The sequence below is a fragment of the Hyalella azteca genome, unplaced genomic scaffold, assembly GCF_000764305.2.
Source record: "Hyalella azteca isolate HAZT.00-mixed unplaced genomic scaffold, Hazt_2.0.2 contig13959, whole genome shotgun sequence".
Classification (NCBI taxonomy): domain Eukaryota; kingdom Metazoa; phylum Arthropoda; class Malacostraca; order Amphipoda; family Hyalellidae; genus Hyalella; species Hyalella azteca.
Genome location: NW_025943861.1, coordinates 1 through 22,543, shown reverse-complemented (window position 1 = coordinate 22,543; position 22,543 = coordinate 1). Strand labels below are relative to the sequence as shown.

The 22,543-nt window shown below is 38.7% G+C and overlaps 1 protein-coding gene across 1 annotated transcript in view; it reads right to left on the bottom strand.

Moving 5' to 3' along the window:
* Nucleotides 1–22,221, bottom strand: part of LOC108682320 (protein unc-80 homolog) — a gene marked incomplete at its 5' end in the record, with an annotated part of 54,045 nt that extends 31,824 nt beyond the window's left edge. The window contains 15 exons of the mRNA XM_047883901.1: nt 157–347; nt 2,276–2,549; nt 3,274–3,719; nt 4,798–5,045; nt 5,478–5,602; nt 6,716–7,166; nt 7,647–7,831; nt 8,641–8,805; nt 9,540–9,694; nt 10,537–10,696; nt 11,221–11,281; nt 11,567–11,606; nt 14,763–14,894; nt 20,239–20,371; nt 21,962–22,221. Of these exons, the coding sequence (XP_047739857.1) occupies nt 157–347; nt 2,276–2,549; nt 3,274–3,719; nt 4,798–5,045; nt 5,478–5,602; nt 6,716–7,166; nt 7,647–7,831; nt 8,641–8,805; nt 9,540–9,694; nt 10,537–10,696; nt 11,221–11,281; nt 11,567–11,606; nt 14,763–14,894; nt 20,239–20,371; nt 21,962–22,221 (3,026 nt within the window). The remainder of the gene's footprint in view (nt 1–156; nt 348–2,275; nt 2,550–3,273; nt 3,720–4,797; nt 5,046–5,477; nt 5,603–6,715; nt 7,167–7,646; nt 7,832–8,640; nt 8,806–9,539; nt 9,695–10,536; nt 10,697–11,220; nt 11,282–11,566; nt 11,607–14,762; nt 14,895–20,238; nt 20,372–21,961) is intronic.
* Nucleotides 22,222–22,543: the final 322 nt, after the last annotated feature.

Sequence of the window (22,543 nt, the reverse complement as noted above, 5' to 3'; positions counted from 1 at the left end):
TAAGCTATAGTATTTGCTTTAAAAAATGTCGTTATAGACTTACTTGAAGTGTCGGAAGAGAACTGACCTTATCCTGGCGCATGACCGCCCAAGCTATAGTATTTGCTTTAAAAAATGTCATCATAGACTTGTTTGAAGTGTCGGAAGAGAACTGACCTTATCTTGGCGCATGACCGCCCACGCCATGAGCACCTTGCCGATCTCGATGAGTTTGTGCGTGAAGGCCTGCATCTGCAGCGCCTCGTGCGCAGCGCCAGGCTCCATGTGCACCATCACCAGCTGAGGGTACTGCGCACGCTTGAAGAAGTAGAAGTCCCGCACGAACGACTGCGGGTTGTGCATCTGGTCTGGGGGGTGGGTGGGGGTCATTACATTACAGGACATCACAGGGCAGGTACAGAGTGGAGGACATCACAGTGGAGGTACAGAGTGGAGGACAACAGAGTGGAGGTACAGAGTGGAGGTACAGAGTGGAGGTACAGAGTGGAGGTTAAGAGGAGCGGAGGACATCACAGTGGAGGTACAGAGTGGAGGTACAGAGTGGAGGACATCACTTCGACCTGAATAAAACCTAGGTAATTCTGACTTTTGTTCATATTTTAAAATTAAACATAGCGTATGTAGAGTTGTGAAGAATGGCCGAGCGATGTTGAGCAATTATAGGCAGGATGAGACTTGAGCACAAAGTTGGGGTAGAAAACCGTGAGAGCGAGTTTGTTTATAGTTCAGAATGGCCGAGGGCATCAAAAGGCTGACCCTTGTCGAACTAGAAACTGTCGCAGCGTCATTTGGCCGGCTTATGTGTGCGCCACGTCTGCCTATGTATGGACCCTAAAATTCGTGTCAAAAGGTTGTACTACTGTGGTGACCGTCACGCCAGTACGGTCTGCAGCTCGCTCTGCAGACGTAGGTTACGACCCCGGCCGTAGGGGTCAGAAATAACGGCCGCGCGGAACTTCGAGACATTCATACTACTAAGATTTCGCTGTAACAACGTTAGAAATCTACGAGCAACGGTCATAACCTCGACATGTTTGTACAGTCAACATTCATTGCTACGGTTGTACTTAGCCGTGAGACTACGCGACACACAACAAGACGTTCAACATTTTTAACGCGAACAAACAGAACATTCAAGGTCGAGCACTGCGCAATAATACTCATCGTTACGGTCTTCGTCAGTAGCGATACAGTCACGATCACCAACAGCAGAAGTACGGCAATGAGCTTTGAGTAATGTCATCGACAAAAAAGACTATACGCCACTATTCAGAAATACGGTCGTTATAATAACGGTCAGACCGGCCGTGAGACATCGTAAATTACGGCTATGAAGACGAAGGAACAGCGGTGACGCGGCTGCGGTACGGCCGCAAACGTGCGCGTGAGATAAGGTCGATCGTTTACGACAGTCGTACTACTCAACGGAGCTGCAACGGATCAACGTTTCTGGTAGATTAGGAGATTTTAGGGATATAAACTGATAGATTCTCGACTTTTATTGTCTCCGGATTACCCTTTTCCTGTAATGGAGATTTTTGTTAACGTAAGATGTGAACTGGAATTTTCAATTTGCTATTAAATGTACCAGTGTTTCATAGCAACCATCTGTCTGGACGATTTTTGCCGTAACCTATTTCATACATAACATAACATAGTGATGTCGGCGCTGAAGTGTAGGCCAGATGTGGCCTGTTGCCGAATCTTTTCCTTTTCGTGCCTTGTTCGAAGATCTAAACTCGAATCTTTTCATGACTGGCGATAGTTTGAAGTAGCTACTAGACTTCCACCGGGTTCGATATGGTGCTAGGCATTTCAAATCTGAACATATATTTTTCCATAGCTTTATCTAGTCTGTTCTTGAACGTCATACGAGAACTTATATACGCGAATACTCCGAGTAAAGCCTAAGACGCTACAGACGCAACCTGACTGAATTAAAGCAAATCGCCGATCAAGAATAAAATTATATATAACAATGACACCAAATCTTCAATCGCATTAAAATTTCCATAACCTAATCAGACCACTAACATATTTCTTCGTTGGTGTGCTCTTCAGCATTAGATCGTCCGTCGCCTAAAATCATGTCTCATTACAGCATTAAAGTAATAAGAAAACTAAAATAATTTCACACAAATTAACAGTCTTGAATGTTCATTTTGCTCTTATAGCAATTCTTCATGCAAATATTCATGAATGAACTACAAGTATAATTTTTCATATACGATGTATTATTTAAGCAATATCAACAGAGAATAAAGACTTCACGTACTTGTCTTGTGGTCGAAGAGGAAGTAGGAGTTGTGGTCCTGTTCAGGGATGCCGAAGAAGTCTAGAGCTTCCTGCAGGATTTGGAAGAACTGAGTGTCCTCCTGGATGGGGAACTGCGATGGTATACCCCCAGCATCAGCGCCCCCGGGCCCGTGGACGATGATCTTCTTGGCTGACGGGACGTTAGCGGTGAGCAGAAGGAAGGAGTCGCACTGTTCCTTACGGAAGATCTGCTTCAGGTCCTTGAAGAGGATGCCTTGCATGCTCGGCACCACCTGCAACCATCAAGGTAAGCTCATTAAAGGTTGAAGAGGATGCCTTGCATGCTGGGTACCACCTGCAACCATCGAGGCAAGTTCATTAAAGGTTGAAGAGGATGCCTTGCATGCTCGGCACCACCTGCAACCATCTCAAGTTCATTAAAGGTTGAAGAGGATGCCTTGCATGCTCGGTACCACCTGCATCCTTCAAGGTAAGCTTATTTAATTAAATTATGTAGAATTTCTCTTGGGTTGGGGTCTAGTTTAAGATCACAACCACCTGCAACCATCAAGGTAAGCTCATTTAATTAAATTATGTAGAATTTCTCTTGGGTTGGGGTCTAGTTTAAGATCACAGGAAATAATTTATAAGTTCCTAGTGCGTTTAATTGTCTGAAAAAAATAAACTTAAATAAAATAATTATTATTGCTAGTTATTGCGAAGACAAGCTATCGATCCTCGTTAAAAAATATTCAACTTAGGAAAGCAGAAAAGTCGTCAAATTTGAACCTGCGCAAAGAATGTCTTTTTGTATAAGAAGTATGCATTCAAAAGAGCCAAATTTATCTGAAACTGTTGAAATAAAATACACACTATGAATAAAAAAATAAAATGAAATATGCGAGAATCCTTAATTACGCTTACAATTTATAACTAAAGTAAAAAAAACATTCAATAATAATGAGAGGCTGGAAAAGTTCTGTAATATCAATGAAAGAAAGAAATAAGGCAACGCACGTTCCAGAGGATGGCGTGGGCAGCAGCGATGTGTTGATGTGACGTGTCCCCGGGAGCGCGTACGTAGAACATGACGTAGCCCACCATGTAGTTGTAGAGGGCGAATGCCGCTTGTGAGGGCAGATGTGTGATGAAGCGAACCAGACGACGCAACAACCGAACCATAACATCCTGCCGCTCCCGCGTCAGCTTCTCTAAGAAAAATCGCAGGAAAAGAGCCGAGTCCTCTACGAGGCAGAGCCAGATGACCTGGTGGGCGACCTGGTAGACGGCGACACCGTCAGGAGTGACCGCAGGGTCGTCGAGGAGGTGGATGATGGTCAGGACGGTGGAGCACAGCGACGAAGGAAACAGCTGCTGCGCTATCGTCACGGGCGGGGCGACCAAGGGACGAAGACTCGTGCCTTCAGCAGCCTTGCTCTCGCCCTTCTCACCTTCCTTCTCTTCTGTACGAGCAAACAATGTCGAGCTGCATTCGAATAACATAAGAAAAAGAATTAGGCTTTTTCCAACCAAACGCCAAGGGAGAAAACCAGAAGTTTTGATAAATGCCAAAGTGAACAAATAAAAATAAATATAATCACAGCGCGTGAGTCCCATAGATGCGATTTAAATTGATGCTAGATCTGTCCTACGAAAATTTCAATAATGCAATCTTGTTTCCGATGGTTTCAAATGCAAACTTGTTTGCGATGTAACACATATTTCAAAGTGACATAGAAATGCATGTTCCGTTTATGTGCACCGCAGTTATTGACCGCACTGCTTATTTGATGCGCTATCGGCTTATTTATTTGAAATTGACCGCTTATCGGCTTATTTGATGCGCTATGAGAATTAAACTCTGTGTTAGTCCCAGCACATGTAAATACCTTTCAATCTTTAAGGCAGTCTCAGCACATGTAAATACCTTTCAATCTTTAAATTAGTCCCAGCACATGTATATACCTTTCAATCTTTAAGGTAGTCCCAGTGCATGTAACTACATTTCAATAATGTCTTCTGATATGACAGACAACTACAGCTTCTTAGTTGGTTCAGGTGATGATTATCGTGGTTTAAAATGTGAAATTTATAAATAAATACGAAACAGTGTTGACCGAGAAAATGAGGGGAGCTTTAGCAGTTAATTAATTGAATCGATGATTAGCATCAGAAATAAAAGATGACATTTTCTTTAGACAAGGCAGCTTACACACGCCGAACGATGACTAAGACTAAAATAAAGATTGAGACAGTGAACCCCATTGCATGAAAATGGCAGGTAAGGTTTGAACGTTTCGAAAATCTCAGATGTCCACCAACAAATTTAATTTTGAAAATAATAATCTAATTCTCAAGGCATGGGAGCCACGCAATACCAGACAGGCTGGGGTCTCACGTGGGCAAAGGCTGGAACGACTTGCACAATCTACGTACCACTAAAGGGGCTAAAATAAAACGTATATTAGCTAAGAAATATAACAGGTGAAAAAAGGTCAAGATTTCAAATTTTGAAATCGCGATCGCGACAGGAAATTAGACTATCAAAATAGCAGTTCACCTCAGGCGCGGAGTTGCCGAAGTGTTGAATTTGGCTGAGCGTGACTTCCTCAAGATTCATCTTGATGAGCGGCATCCACGGGGGGTCAACGACGTGTAGGGACTCAACCCCCACCTTGGGGGAGGGCAGGGTGAACTCGATGCCGTGGGGGGGCACCTTGAATGTGAGCTGTCCCCCCTCCTCCATGCGGGGCCACGCCTGGTGCCTCGACCTCCAGAGGGTCTGGAACCTGCGGCACAGGGGCGTGATGTATGTGATGCTTGTGATGTCAGTGATGCATGTGATGTCAGTGATGCATGTGATGCTTGTGATGTCGGTGATGCATGTGATGTCAGTGATGCATGTGATGTCAGTGATGCTTGTGATGTCAGTGATGTTTGTGATGTCGGTGATGCTTGTGATGTGTGTGATGCATGTGATGTCAGTGATGCATGTGATGTCAGTGATGCTTGTGATGTCAGTGATGCATGTGATGTCAGTGATGCATGTGATGCATGTGATGTCAGTGATGCATGTGATGTCAGTGATGCTTGTGATGTCAGTGATGCATGTGATGTCAGGGATGCTTGTGATGTCGGTGATGCTTGTGATGTCGGTGATGCATATGATGCCATTAATGCAAGTGATGTCAGTGATGTTGTCAATGATGCAGCATGCGTACCTGAGGATGGCGTTGAGACGCACTGAAGGATCAGAGTGGGTGAGTTCCCTGCTGATGACGTCAGACGTGAACTGTGGCACCCGCACCCCCGCCACGATGAACACCACACCCGCCGTCGCCGCCACCTGCACCCAACCACCCACTCAACCCAGGGTTAACAGATAAATATTTGTTGGGAATTACTTTTTTGCGTTCGAAGTTCAGAAAGAACGCTGCCACCTGCACCCAACCACCCACTGAACCCACGGTTAACAGATAAATATTTACTGCGAAGTATTTTTTTGCATTAGAAATTCAGAAAGAAGCTTGTTCAACGGCTACATTATTTACTCCATACTTTGGTATATTTTAGAAAATGTATGGATTCTATAAAAAATTAAAAATTTACTCAAATTTCGTAGTAAAATGTAATCTTTTTGCTCGCATTTGCATATTAGAGGACCTAACGACAAGCGTTGCGCATGGTCTAAATAAGGTTGAATTTACTTTTAAAGTTATACAATAACAACGATATGACAATAAAAACATAAACAATTAAAAATATATCAAAATATCAACAATATATCAATATCAATATGCTCGCATTTACTTAGGAAAGGACCAAAGGACAAGCGGTATATATGGGCTAGATAACTTTGAACTTACTTTTAAAGTATTACAATAACAAAGATATCACAATAAAAACATAAACAATAGAAAAGATCAAAATTTAGTAGAGGACCCAAGCAGAAGTTGTATTGTATGTAAGGTAATAAAGTTAAATTTACTTTTANCACCCTGTATAAGCTAGCTAACACATTTAAATTGTATATTGTAATCAATATATAACCTGTCTCTTATACACATCTAGATGTGTATAAGAGACAGGTGTACCAGACCACACACCTGCGCATGGCAGGGGTGTGTGAGGGTGGTCTGTGTGCCAGACCACACACCTGCGCATGGCAGGGGTGGGTGAGGGTGGTCTGTGTACCAGACCAGACACCTGCGCATGGCAGGGGTGTGTGAGGGTGGTCTGTGCGCATTATTGCTGCTGGCGCATGATGCGCATGAAGTAATTATGCACCCTGCGTTCTGTTGTGCTCATCGCTCTGCATTTATGCACGGGTTATATTTATTCCTAGACTTAATAAATCAATAATACTTACTTTTATTATTAATTTTAGTTTTTTTGCCTACCGAAAATTCCTGCACTGCCCGTCACGTGTCCGTGACCAGCCCTCAGGTCCCTGACCCACCTGCTGCTCAGGGCCCTGACCCACCTGCTGCTCAGGTCCCTGACTCACCTGCTGCTCAGGTCCCTGACCCACCTGCTGCTCAGGTCCCTGACCCACCTGCTGCTCAGGTCCCTGACTCACTTGCTGCTCAGGTCCCTGACCCACCTGCTGCTCAGGGCCCTGACCCACCTGCTGCTCAGGGCCCTGACCCACCTGCTGCTCGGGTCCCTGACCCACCTGCTGCTCAGGTCCCTGACCCACCTGCTGCTCAGGTCCCTGACCCACCTGCTGTTTGATATACTTGACGACGGGAGGCGGCGGGTGCTTCTCGTCTCCGTCCTTCTTCTCGTGGCCGCCGTCCACGTGGTGGCCTCCGTCAGTAGCGAGCGTGTCCTTCGAGAGGTGCATGGACGAGCCTTGGTGGTGGCCCAGCCGCGTCAGCACCGCCGACAGGTCCGCAGGCTTCTCAATCCTGACGACACGAATGCAACGTGACAAAACGTAAAACTATACGAATGCAACGTGACAAAACGTAAAGCTATAANTTCATTCAATATAACCCTCATTCAATATAATATTCATTCAATATAACCCTCATTCAATATAATATTCATTCAATATAACCCTCATTCAATATAATATTCATTCAATATAACCCTCATTCAATATAATATTCATTCAATATAACCCTCATTCAATATAATATTCATTCAATATAACCCTCATTCAATATAATATTCATTCAATATAATCCTAATTCAATATAATCCTCATCCAATAGAATCTTCATAAAAATAATCCACTTTCAAAATAATCATCCCATATAATACTCATTTAATATAATCATTCGATATAATTTTCATTCAATATAATCCTCATCCAAAACAATCCTCATGCAAACTAATCCTCAAACAAAGCTACACGGCTGGACATGAACAGCAAGGGGCCGCACTTATCCCTCCTGGGGAAGCTATCCTTCCTCTTGATGGGGGAGGCGTGTCCTCCGCCGTGCTCGAGGCTCTTGCGGTGCTTCTTGTCCTTCTTGCCGTGATGATGGCCCGTCCTGCCACCGTGGTGGCCTGATGCTCGGCTCACGGTCACATCACCCTTCATCGTTTCTTGTTCGTCACCGTACATCTGACAGAAAAATTAATATATTCACATTACAATTATAATACAAGCAAGAACAATTCAAGTTTGTTGATTGAGTTGACATGCGTTGACCTGAGCATTTAATAATATGAGTTTAAAAATGAGTTTTTACAAACAACACTTCTAAAGAGGCCAGTGTCTCTGATGTTACTAATCTACAATGAATTTATTATTTTATTTTTGAAGATTTGAAAAATTTATTTTTCATTTTTTTAGTATTTAAATTTGATTTTAAATTTTTTAAATTATTCATTCTGTCAATTTATTTATGAATTGTCTCCAACTTTGCGCATGTGTGCACAATTTCAGATCGATTAGAGAGGTAGAAGTGTGTTAAATACCACTTGTAAGATTTGTAGGAGAAAAACAAACAAACAAACAACAAGAAGTGAAGTTAAAGAGAAATGTTGTAAAAAGCAGAACAACGAGGCAAAGTAATGAGAAGATGTCACTTTTTACAACGATAAAATTTTTTATGGCGTGGAAAATATTTTATAATCTCTTGATCAAATGCTCAGGTGACGCAGGCAAGTAAATCAACATTTAAAACGAGTCCATAAAAGAATTATACTTGTACGATATACATACGATATGTATCGTAATATATTCGCTATACGACAAAAATGTACGATAAAAGTGTGTGATAGAAGTATGTTATAAAAGTGTACCATAAAAGTGTATGATAAAAGTGTACGATAAAAATTTATGATAATAAGTACAATGAAAGTGTACCATGAAAATGTACAATAAAAATGTATGATAATAAGTACAATAAAAGTGTTCATTAATGTTACCTTCCTGACGGCGTGTAGGAGCCTCCTGGAGGCGCGCATGTGGCGGCGGTAGCAGTAGGGGTGGCAGAAGCCCTGGTGAGGACAGATCATGTTGAACGAAGAGGCCAGGCGGATCACGGGCCTCAGCCACGGCATGTGCGTCATCAGGCGCTGCTCCTCTCCCTCCTGTACAACAGTCCAGCCTCAGACATAGAGAATAGAATAGAATAGAATAGCATAGAATAGAATAGAATAGAATGGAATGGCATGGAATAGAATGGCATGGAATAGAATAGAATAGAATAGAATAGAATAGAATAGAATAGAATACAATAGAATAGAATAGAATAGAAGTGTCGGCACTGAAGAGATAGGCCCATGGCCTGTTGCCGATTCATGAACTTTTCGTGACTTGATTCACAAGGGATCCGGCCTTTGGAACCCGATCTTTCCATAACTGACGATTGATTGAGATAGCTGCTGGACTTATTGCCTGGTCCGTAATTTGCTAGGCATTTTAAGACTGAACATATGCTTGCAAGCAGCACAGGTCTGAATGCTATAATGTGCTCTGTGGGCATATAACATATATCTTCCACTAAACAGTTGAAATGAATGATATAGTGGAAAATATACTCCCTATCTGTTGTTTGAGATGTTGCTCTCATCAAAAAAAGGTTATGAATCTTTCTTAAAATGAAATAAGACAATTTTTAGACAATCATACTCCCAAAAAAAGAAACAGTCCTCCAAAGCCTTTGTAAATACTAACAAAATAATGGCATTAAGAATAATGATGGCTTTTCAATCTAAAAATACCAATCACAGGCTATAAATCGGTCGCTTCGTGTATTTAGGCCGCTAAGCCGCTACATGTGCTTAAATAAGTTCGGATAGCACGGCCCCAGGGCAAGTCGTACCTGAAGGGGACTGTCCGGCAGGTCGTCGGTGCTCAGAGGTCCCGGGGACTCCTCTCCCCCCGACCCATCCCCTATCTCCTGCTCCGACGTGTCGGACCTCTCCGACACCGCCGACACCTTCCGACGCGACCGGATGCTGTCTGACCGCTTCATAGCTGCCATGCGAAAATTATTTATTAACTCGGCGGATGGATATTGGCAGGAGACTGATTGTCTACAGAGGGCTGGGGATTTTTCGTCTACTGGTATTAAAGAGATTTTCTACCAGTAGGCGAAAAAATTTTTCGTCGCTGCAGGAGAGAAAATGTTCAGCCGCCGGTAGGATTTTGTACGTTAACCAACAAGAATTCGGCAACAAACAGCAACTAGATTACCAACGAACAAAAAATACAATTTCTTTATTAATTGGTAAGAAATTATCCGCCAATTATTTTAGGAAAATATATAAAACCTTGGAGAATTGGTTTCTCCACTGCTATGTTTTTAAGAGTTTTGTAAAAAACTGAGGGGGAAATTATAGTGCATTAACGGATCGAGTAGGAGTTTCCTGCATTTCTTCGACAAAAATTTTCATGAAATTCGATACCAATTCAAATATTAATTTATAAACTGTTACGCACTTGCCTCTGAAGTAACTGGATAATGAGTGCCTGACTAGCGTCATACTACACGGTCAAAGACGTCACGAATTTGTCGTTTTCGTAAATTTTCCCCCCACACATTTTCAACATACACCACGTGTCAGAATGTGTGGTCTGTGCATGAATAGCACAATTCCTTGCACACTTGACCTTCCCGACAGCTGCCGTGTTCAGTGTAGATCAACTCACAGTCAGCCTCAGGACACCTGCCTTCATCAACTTCATCAACATCTGCCTCTGGACACCTGCCTTCATCAGCCTCAGGACACCTGCCTTCATCAACATCTGCCTCTGGACACCTGCCTTCATCAACTTCATCAACTCAGCCTCAGGACACCTGACCTTCATCAACTCACAGTCAGTGTCAGGTTCCTTTGCCTTCCTCTTGAGTTTGAAGGAGCGGCGCTTGAAGGAAGAGTTAGGATCTCTGGAGGACTTCTTGCCGTAGAGGTTGGCCGCGCGTACGGCCGCCTGGCCTCCTGCTCGTCGCCTCTCGTCCTCCCAACAGTGAGTGCTCTGCAAACCATTTATATTTTACAAATATTACGTTAAGAATAAATTTTATTAAATGACAGCAGCTCAACAAGATGTGCTTTTAGATAATCTTTTACAAGATTTGCTTTTAGATAATCTTTTATATATATTTGTGAAAGTTCGATTACTTTTTAAGTTTCTGTGTTTGTTTATTCTAAGCCTAGCACTGTAGGGACGTAGGGTTGATCAGGTATTCATCTATGATAATTATCGTGTCGGGAAATTATCTTGGAAATTAAATATTATTTTTATTGGTACTTTAACGATAGTCAATGAGACATTAAAAGACAGGGATGGGGACGGGATTAAAAAAAAGCGTGATTTTTAAATTTAGCGAGTGTGAATTTTTGATAAGACAAAGTTTACGTTTTCTGGAAGTTTTAGAATACATGGGATTCTACAGGCCTGAATTGTTAAAACCTGTTTCAGATTGAAAATTATGAATGAGAAACGGATTACAGAGTTTGGGATTATGAAAGATCAGTATTATCTTTCCCGAGCAACACCGTGTCGAGCTGTTTGTACTTGAGAGTCCTGTGTAACCGAATACCATTTTTCTCAGTGCCACTCCAAATAATTCAATTTTAAAACGAGTAAAAAACGCTAATGATTTGAAACTCACGTTACTTAGGCAGAGTAAATATTAATTATTAGTAAAAATTTAGATGTGGTTTTGAATTTGGTAGATTTTACTATGAAAATATGTAATATAAAAAATAAACGAGTAAAAAACGCTAATGATTTGAAACTCANTATTTCATTTCCCTTAGTACATTAGTTAAGTAGTTGATGCTTTGGGAGGATCTACTCATTAGTAATCTTAGCACTATACATCTAGTTAATAGCAAACACTAGTATTGGTAGTGCTTAGAGCGCTCTGACGTGTAGCCTTCTGTACAGCCGTCATATGTTAACTTATTTCATTTCTCTTAGTACATTAGTTAAGTAGTTGATGCTTTGGGAGGATCTACTCATTAGTAATCTTAGCACTATACATCTAGTTAACAGCACACACCAATATTGATAGTGCTAAGGGCACAAGTAATGTTAGCACTATATGTAATCGAGCTCAAATTTGTTAGTGAAATTAGTGCGATTTCAAAGATGATTAAAAAAGAATATTTAATTTGTGTGACTTCAAGGTAAAACTCGAGTAATCATATGTGAAGTCTGAAATCTATATTGGAACGAGCATATTAAAAATACATTTGATGTTTATGAAGATCAGCTCTGACGATCATTAGACGAGACATTGATCAGTCATTGAGGAGACTGTCACATGCAGAACATATGACAAAAGACTACATAATATATACTATAGGATATACCACAATTTAATGGAAACATAATTGTAGGCGACATGTTGAAAAGATGTAGATTTGAATGCAGCATGTAGAGTGTATGGTTGCCGCTCATCACTTCTGAAACTCATTTTACATCACAGGAAAAATCTGAGATGTTTAAGCTAATATATTCAATATAACTGAAATAATGTGATCAAAATAGGATGAACAATTTGTAAGACGATGCAACTTAGCATTCAATGAATTGCTCGCCAACAAAATGTAGAATTTTATATCGATATCTGAACAATTGATGTTTCTGACAGAGATGTATTTTTTAGCCGCATTCCTCTCTCTAGCTTCTCGTCTTTGTTAATTAAAACATGTGTTTAATCAATAAAAATAGACCAGATCAAAGAGCTGGTTATGAAAATACTCAAAGGCTATGATATGATTTCAATACCTGCATAGGAAAATGAGAATGAAATATACATATCGGAGTTATAAATGACAGTAAGAAAACTGTAGGAAAAAGCTTCAACTCTAATGTATAACATGACCGAGATATACCAACAATAATGAACGCTATGGAATATTGGGGTTATTTGGGGTCTGAAAACGACGTCGAGAAACGTAGTAAAATGTAGAATCTTCGGGAACAATCAATGCATTTGAAATAAAAGGTAAAATCAGGGCCACAATTCTACAGGATGACACGATGGCAGGACTATATAATACGTTAGCAAATGTACAAATTATTTTTACAAACGATATCTTTTGCCGCGCCAAGGCAAGTTTGAGGTTGAGGTGATTGGTTTTATAACAAATAATTAAAATTTTCTCATTTAATAATATTTTCTCATAATCGTAAAATTTCAATAGTTGTAGACTATCATCATCACTATGTTGAGTGTCAGTTTTTTTCAAGTTGTTCACGGCACAATCGGTCAATATCGCGCGTTTTCACCAAATATTACGACACTAGAAATGCATGTAGATTTCTATATGCATGTAGATTTCTAAATGCATGTAGATTTCTACATGCATGTAGATTTCTACATGCATGTAGATTTCTAAATGCATGTAGATTTCTACATGCATGTAGATTGCAATATTTGTATTTTGTGTATCGCAAGAACCAGATAAGTGGAAAGATTACAAGGGCTCCGAGTAACCGGTTGTCTCAGCGCGGCAAAAGAACTGCGATCTTTGCAATTTTCTGAGAATAAAATATCAAGGATAGCTGCACGAGATTTAATTAGGCAAGACAATGTAAAGGAAAATTCTCTGCTTCACCAATGAGGACAAAAAGATCACTGGAAAAGTCAGTGAGCATGCGAATAAAATGCACTGTTTGAGTCTTGGGTTGCTTAACACAAATAAATATTTTGTCCTACTCGAATTCAAACGTAACTTTTAAGACAAGAAGTGGCATTACTTAATAAATACTATTTCGATGGTAAGAACAAATAGTTAAACAAAATATTTACATCTGTTGATAAATTTAATCTTTTCGTGAACTTTGTTGTAAAGTTTTTATTCTATTATGATAGTTCATTTGCGCCTAAATAACAATCAAGAATTTATCATGTCTCAAATTCATCGAATAATCTTGGAAATGGCCCGAAAAAAAACCTTGTTTGAATTATTTTCTATTTTAATTACCATAATTTAAAGAAGTCCAACGTGTAGTTTCTATATGGACTACGAAACACCAGTCCCTCATCATACCTCACAAACGATGAAATAATAATGCAAAAGGTTTGTCAATATATATGCTGTATACACTATTAAATATTGCAGACCAGTGGCATAAGCACCCAATTCAACATGTTTGAATCATTTAATAATTTTTGTGCGTTCCAAAAAATTGGTTTGGTTTGAGATTGAAAAGTTTTTCTCGGACGGTTATCACAAGAGTATAAAACTAACGAAGACATTTCTTCGTTAGGAAGGAAGATCGTTTTGATAGGAAGACGATCTACGTCGATGCTGATTTAGATACCATCTATGTACCGATCAAATAAAGAAGTTGTTAATAAATAATCTCTTATGGTTATCAAGGAATTTTAATAAATATAACAGTAGCGTCTTTTCAATTTAGCTCTAGAAGAACTCGGTTATCTACATTGAAGAAAAGCTAGACTAATATTTTTCTTAGCTTATGATAAAAAAGTAGCGCCTTGTGTATATGAATCACTCAAGGCCATAGGGATAGAACAAAATTATCCATCATCAAATAAATTTTTGTTTCCATAAATTACAATTCGTTCTGGTAGGTTTCAAGGAATTTTAATGCAAAACCTCATTCAAATTTGTCAATTTACGATGAGCTGAATTTGATTTATCTTCACATATTTCTAAATTCTGTAATCATATTGCTTAGCAGCTATTATCCAAACATGGTCGAGACAACGTGCATGATTAAAGACAGCCAGTAAGTCAGTAGTTTTGCCTTTAGTTTGATATAGATTATAGAATATAGAATGAATAAATGATATATAGAATGAATAAATATAATGAATATATATAGAAGGAATAAATGTAGAGCAGTGTAAAGGAAGAGTGTAGATAAGAATGAAGAATAATTTTAACGTAAATGAGCTAGAATACTTAAGGCCTGCAGATCATCCCCCGATCCAAGTCAGAGTGTTGAAGAGTGTGATCAGAAACGAGAAGAACCTCAAAGATAATAAGCAGAATAATTTCCAATGCGGCAGTTGATATGAATTGACATTGAATTGATATGACATAGCGAGCCTTACGTGTATGCGCATCCGCGATGCTGTGCAGAGACTGTGCGGACGCGTGCGGAAGACCGGACGCGGACAGCGCTATCGAGCACCGCCTGCCTGTGTTTTCTCGGACCCCCAAACCGCCGGACTGCGGAGGCCAGCCTAACGACAACGAGAACGTAGGAGGCTGCGGCTAGCCTCAAGATCACTTCTTTGAGCCACTTAGTGCATAGAGTGTCGCTGCTTGACGGTTAAGGTGTTAATGTTTCCCGCCTTTTACTTACTCTATGGGCCTGGTTATTTTAGTATTTTTAGTACCACTCCAGAGTTTATTTTTAACGTAGATAAATTGATTTTGAGTGACTCATTAATTTTTGTTTTTTGTCTTTTTGTGTGTCGCTGCTTGACGGTTAAGGTTTTTTTTTCTTTCCCGCCTTCAATTTGGGATAGGGCCTGGTTGCTTCAGTATTTTTAGTACCACTCCAGAGTTTATTTTTATCGCAGATAAATTGAATTTGAGTGGCTCGTTGATTTACGTCTATGAAAATTTCAGCTTCAGTGTACAATCAGCTACTTCGATTCTGCAGCTATTTAATTGAGCAAAAATATATCTCCTTGGTCTGCTTTGGTGAAACGGTTTGTTCTGTAAAGCATATCTTAATCCCATTCAGTTTTTGATACTATCTTGGTCCTCAGCCTCATTTCTGTTTCCAGGTAATTTAATTTAATTAATTAAATTAATTAATAATAATAACTGATCATTCATGAATTGATTATATTTTGCAACATTAATTGAGTTATTGCTAATTGTACTGAATTACAAGGGATAGTCCGTGCACTTTGCACTTCCTATATTATCCCAAAGAACGTGCACTCAATATTGCCTTTCTTTAAACTATTTAACTTTATAAGTATTTCTAGAATGATTGTCCTGCAAGAGAAGCCTCGCTCATAATTAAAACATCGGTGTCGCTAATTTAAGGACAAGTGATATGAAACTTATTTTAAGCGATACTAATTCATTTGGTAATAAACGCGTGTTGAGACTAACCATTTGTATAAAGTATCGCCAGTTTAACTAAAATAAGAAAAATTTAAATTAAAAAATATGGTTTTATACGATTTACGAGTAAAATAACTAGTTTCATAATCAGATTAAAGTAAGAGCCGTTATTTAAAAAAACTTAGATGAACGTCAGTATGCAAAGAACGTTTGTTACGTTATCTTACGCTTTATATAATACGAACAAAATTTAGCAGGCATCATAAAACCGTTCCCAATTTTAGCACACACGAACAACCTTCCCTTTAAATTCCACGGAACAAGACATGAAACACATGAGTTTAGCGCATGAGTTTGGGATTTAAAACATAAAATTAGAACATTAATTCATATCAGTATGTGCCTCAAACGAGATGGAATTCGACAAACCAAGCCTAGTAATTCCATGGCTTGTATAACACAGAAAACACAGGGGATTTAGTGGTGTTTAGATAGCGAAAGTACGTGTTTAGAAACATCAGGAAAAGATCATAAACAGTTTAACCCATTAATGCCGAGCGGTTCCATTTGGAACCAGCGGGAAAAATAGATTCATGATAAAATTGAATGACCAAATAAATATACACGTGGATGCGTAGGTTTGATACACATCTTGTACATATGTTCTGGCAAAGTTTGTTCTGCTGTGCCGACTACTCCCTGTTCAGTTAACATTCAAAGATAATAAGAACCAGGTGTCAGGCAGGACGGCTTGATATCATAGCGGAAAAAGATGATTAATTAGTTCTAAAAATATATTATTTACGAGTCAGATGCAGAATTTTATCGCTAAAGCGAGTACTTTTAATGATGTATATGATTTTACGTGTAATAATGTTTCTAGTCATTTGCATCATGAAATATTTAGCCCGGTTCCTGATGGGACCACGCTAGAATTGTTCACATACAACGAAAAATGAATATTTGAACACATTTTTCATTTATTACCTTCAAAAGTGATAATAGTATACAGGAAACCAAAGAAAAATTCAGAAAATAATTCTCGGCATTAATGGGTCAAGACATGAATTTCATGTGCGTAATTAAAAGAAAATAGCGCACAATACTCGCCAATAATCATATTGTTATCTCGCTCAACAGTCGCGGGCTCGGGCACCGGAGCGCATTGGGTTCTCGGAAGATACTCAGGAAGATACCCAGAAATATCAGGAAGATACTGAAACATTCTGACTGTATGCCGTAGACTTTTTGTACAAAACGTAAATCCAACCTAACAAACAGAAGCTGAATTCATCACTTCACAAACGATGACTATATAATTTCACAAACGATGACTATATTTTTTAGCTCTGATATTTGATCAATACAGGCTGATAAATGCCCACTGTTCAAAACCGACCATGAAGTTATGTAACTGATAAACTGTGATAGTTAAATGCTGACTGTTAAACGATCGCGCTTGTTGAAGGGTTCAAATATGATGAAACTAAACTAACTTATTGAGGGAATACATGAAGGTAACCGTCTTGAACGGTTAATGCTTAAAGTTTGATGCTCGGCAACAAGCAATTCAAATCAATGAAGACATCTGAGCAGCGGTTGTAATAAAGTACCTTAGAGTACTTTAGTACAACCTAGTAATACCCTTTACAATAAAGTACTGCGATACCCGCAGTTCTACAGCGCGTCTTAATAAGCGCACATTTAAACAGACCGAAACCATGCATTCATGGCCTTAAAGCAAACTTTCAAGCTTCTCACGTTCTTGATAAAATAAAAATAGCGCATGGCACGAGTTTTGATATCACCTTATCCGCCTTGTTCAGAAACTGTGATATGTTTCGTCTAGGGGAAATTATTGTCGGTACAATGTCAGGTCTGGCACACGCTAAGCCATGTTCAAAATAGTGGAGAATTTTGATCAAGAACGAAGCATGGAAGCATCGTGGCACCGTGCATACAAGTTATCGGCTCATTTACACGTTTCTCAGCTGAGAAGTATTGGATGCGACTCATTAGGAGAATTCAGACGCGTATTCCTAGCGTTTGCCTTCAAATTAGCGACGACATGCTTAGCGCGCACTACGAGTTATGTAAAATAAGTTGCTGGAGTGACGGTATGACGCTCGACAATCATAAGTGCTTTAACTATGCTTTTTAATTAATTTGAAACACTCAAGTGTCTTAAACAATTATAAGAACATCAGGCACGTATCCTGCGCTGGCAGACATCGACACATGAACATCACGCGGAGAGACACAGTTTAGGACATGAATTTGGTGCCGCCGTGTGGTGAATTTCCATCAAAAGTAGTAAAACAATCGTATATATAATATCTAACTCTGTGCAGTGTACAATTTACAATGTACATGCATTCCGTAAGCTGCATAGAACATCGATCAAGCTCCCACAAGACGCAAATTTTCAGCATTACAGTGTCGAGATAAGTCACTTTATCCGTAGCCAATTTTTGAGATCTCAATTGATAAAAACTGAACCCACGATTCTACCAAAAATATTTTGCCAATTTCAATCAAATAACAATTTTCCCAATTCCAATTTCATAATCAGATTTTGCCAATACGTGGTATAAGTGAAAAGAACGAGGTAACAGAATGCTTGTACATGCAAAGTGAGGAAAGAGTTTGAAAACATGCATAGCAGCACTGACATGAGGACAATCAAGAGGGCAGAGGAGGTGAGGGCTATTCAGAGGGCAGGGGAGACGAGGGCTATTCAGAGGGCAGGGGAGACGAGGGCTATTCAGAGGGCAGGAGTAAACGAGCTTTTATAGCGAGGTGGTAAGCTTGCATATGCTACTAAACATCAAGCCTTAAAACAAGAGACATTCAGCTCAGTTGAAAATTCTTTTCGACTGATCTGAGTTATTTAATTATATTATTTACAATAGTTTTACTGTTCAGAGGGAAACTTTATCATGGACGCGCTTGTGGACAGATTCATGAACAATAAACATTTTAGTTTCACATTGCAGATTTTCAGCAAGTTGCACTTGACTTTTGTAGAACGTAACAATAAATATTGAGGGGAAAATCAAAAGATCAATGCAGCACAAGAGACACAAAATGTTCGGCAAGCGACCAATGCAATAACCAATGCTAGTTAAGAAGCACTGTTTCTTAACTAGCGGCGAGCGACCAATGCTAGTTAAGAAACAGCGAAGGTTGTTTTACACGATTAGAATATAAATTAAGCAGACGCACAAAGTCTACAGCCAACACAAAATAACAAACACAGCAAACGTTTATGGGGGAACAAGCACGAAGGTAATACGTTTTTTTTTCACACAAGCAAGGGTAGACTTGTACAAACATCAACCTAGTGTAGATCGGGCGGAGAGATACTAACCTATTAATCATACAAAGAGGGACGGGAATCTTAAACAATATGGATAGTTATAGTAATGAAATTAAATGTTCTCTTTATCTTATTGAGTTATAAAAATTACTGCATGGAAATGATGTACATTAGATATCGATAAAAGAACTCATGAACATTCTTGAACTTCGAATAATTTTATATGAAGTGAAATCAAATAGAAAAACAAGCACTTACACGCAAGTAAATTGCACTTTTAACGGTAGGAAGTTTAGAAAATTTATTATAAGGGCAGCAAGGGATGTAGGACATTAAGGACAACGATTACTCGTATTTTGATTTCATAATAAACTCGAATGAATAAACGCTGCTTCATGTTTTGCTGTGACAATAAATACAATAAAATCCCTGCCTCATGTTTAGATGTCACAATAAATACAATAAAATCCCAGCCTCATGTTTAGATGTCACAATAAATACAATAAAATCCCAGCCTCATTGTCCGTCTGTCTGTCCGTCCGTGATTTCACGTTTTCGTCGACGAGAAAATGCGCTCTCTGTCACTCACTGCAGTGAGTACTGAGTTATATTTTTTCCTTTATTCGCTGTAATCTTCGCTATACTAAACTCTATCTTATTATTACGTATCATTAATAATTTATTATTAAAAATAATTCAATGTATTAATAATAAATTAAATTATTAACTATTAATGTATTATTAATAACTACAAATTTATTACATAGACTTATTAGCATGCAATCATCGCTATAATAAACTCTATCTTTCATTCTGTATTATTAATAATATACTATTATTAATAACTCAATCTATTAATAAATTAAATTTATTATTAATTCTGTATTATTAATAATAACGAATATATTACAGTGACGTATCAGAATGGCTTTAATATAAATAACCTAAATTTATTATTAATAATGTATTATTAATAATTAGGAATATATTACATGTACGTATTAACATGGCTTTAACATAAATAAATTAAATTTATTATAAATAATGTATTATTAATAACTACGAATATATTACATGTACGTATTAGCATGGCTTTAACATAAATAAATTAAATTCATTATAAATAATGTACTTTTAATAATTACGAATATATTACATATACATATTTATTGCCGACAGTTCACCTTCGTCGAGGAAGTCTTCCTCCTCGTCAGCCTGACGCAGCGCACGTCGGGCGTCGGCGTCGGTGACGGGCGCTACGAGCTCCTCGGGCGTCGGGCCAGCGCCCACCAGCTCCTCCAGCCGCGCCCCCAGGGCCTATACATTATGGACAGCGTCCATAATATATATTATATATTATATATTATGGACAGCACCTGAGCGCAGTCCAGAGTGGGGGGGGGGGCGGGAAGGCAACGTAAGATTAAACACAAAAAATAAGATACGTTTATTAAACGAGTAATCCTGGACGTATATTTCTATAATCACTTAAAGAAATGATTGAGACATTGTCCAAATAGTGATGAACATGTTTTTTCCTTGTGTGGGTTACCCTGACCCAGTTTAGCCTGGCAAAAAAGCACATCATTGCTATCTGCAGAAAGTGTAAATAATTGGACAAAATGGCCATTTAATTTTCTGAGTGAAGGGAAGCAGTTGGCGAGTGTCAGGACTATGGCCTGCTTTTTTTAGGTAATATTTTTTTTTAATTTTAGGTAATATTTTTTATTAATTTTAGGTAATAAGTTTTTTTCACATTTTAGGTAATAAGTTTCTTTCAAATGCGACAACTCTTTGAATGACCCCAGCGGTAGGTCATGAAAACTGATGCGTGAAATTCTTCAAAAGTTTATTTTGAAAAGCGAAAGCAAAAACGCAAGTAAATTCCTGTTTTACAGCAAATTTCTATGCATTATTTGCACATTAATTAAAAACTTTCCGAAACCGGGGACAATGATTCACAGGAACCTGCTAAAACAAACAACAATTTTGTTGACAAATTTATTATGAATTCAGTTCAGTTTTTTCGCAATTTACGATTTCTCAGTAGGTACAGAAAGCGTGCTAGACATTTCATTATTTTACGTCAGTACAACATCAAATGAAAGCTCCTTAAATGGAATTTTATAATGAAATTCTCCTGCACTGCAATTGAAAAAGATATTATGTAATACACTGTTAGAAAAAACGGTGAAAAAACGGTCCCACTGGCATTCTAGTGGCCGGTCGCCCCGTGAAAATAAACTGTTTCGCCGTTTTTATCAGATGTTTTACGGATTTATAGTGTTAAATTAGAATAAAAACGGTAACACGGTGTTTCTTTTCACGTGCCGACCGGCCACTGAAACGCCGGTAATACCGTTAACGGTCATTTTTCTAACAGTGTATACGCTTGTTAATTCTATAAATATTGATCAAAAATTTGCAGCGTCATCGCTCTGTCGCGTCCTCTATTGCACATCAACTTAGGATTTAAAAAGTTTTTTTAATAAATTTCAATACAGTATATATGAAGTAAACTTACAACTATAATAAAACTAGACAAGATCGGAGTCCTGTTTTTCGATATAATGATAGGTCCTGTTTAGGTTTTATGTCAGTCTTATAATAAAATAAAAGTACTAATAAATTTCCAAAATAATAATCATAATTCAAATAATAATAAATCAATAACTATAATAAAACAACTAAAATAAAACTAATAATAAATTTCAAAAATAATAAAACAACTATAATAAAACTATAATAAAATAAAAATAATAAAAAATTTCGTAAATAATAATAAATTTAAATAATAATAATAAATCAATCACTATAATAAAATTTCAAGAGTGATCAATAAATAGTTTAAACAAGATTATAGTTCAAGATGTCGCATAGAAGCGTGAGTATGAACGAGTTATTCACCTCAGCCCAGGCGTGGAACTTGGCCGCAGCGTCCCGTTGAAGAAGATGGCCCGCCCTGCGCGGGCCACGGGCCATGGCCGGCCTCGGGACCGTGGGGAGGCGCATCCATGTGGGCCACTGGCCCCTGTTGCAGCGGTGCACCAGGTGGGCCACCTCCAGCAGCATGGCGGCCCGGGCCACCACCGCAGACCCAGGCTGTGGGGCCAACACAACATGCAAAATGTTTGGAAAAAATGTACGTGAATACGTACGAAATATTGCTGACAAACAAATTAAATAGTTAAACAATTAAAAAAGCCTATGCGTTGAAATACAAAGAGGCACAAAAAATAACTTTTAAGTGAAAAAATCAACGAGCAATTTAGAAACAGAAATGCCGGAGAAGGGCGAGGAAAGTCTTAATGGTTTCATCTTCGGTCCTCGTTGTGAATAGGCAAAAATGAATGGGAACAAATGATGGAAACAAAAATACGAGAATAAAACGAGGGAAACAAAAATGCGGTAACAAAATGAGAGAAACATAAATGCGGGAACAAACGAGAGAAACAAAAATGCGGTAACAAAATGAGAGAAACATAAATG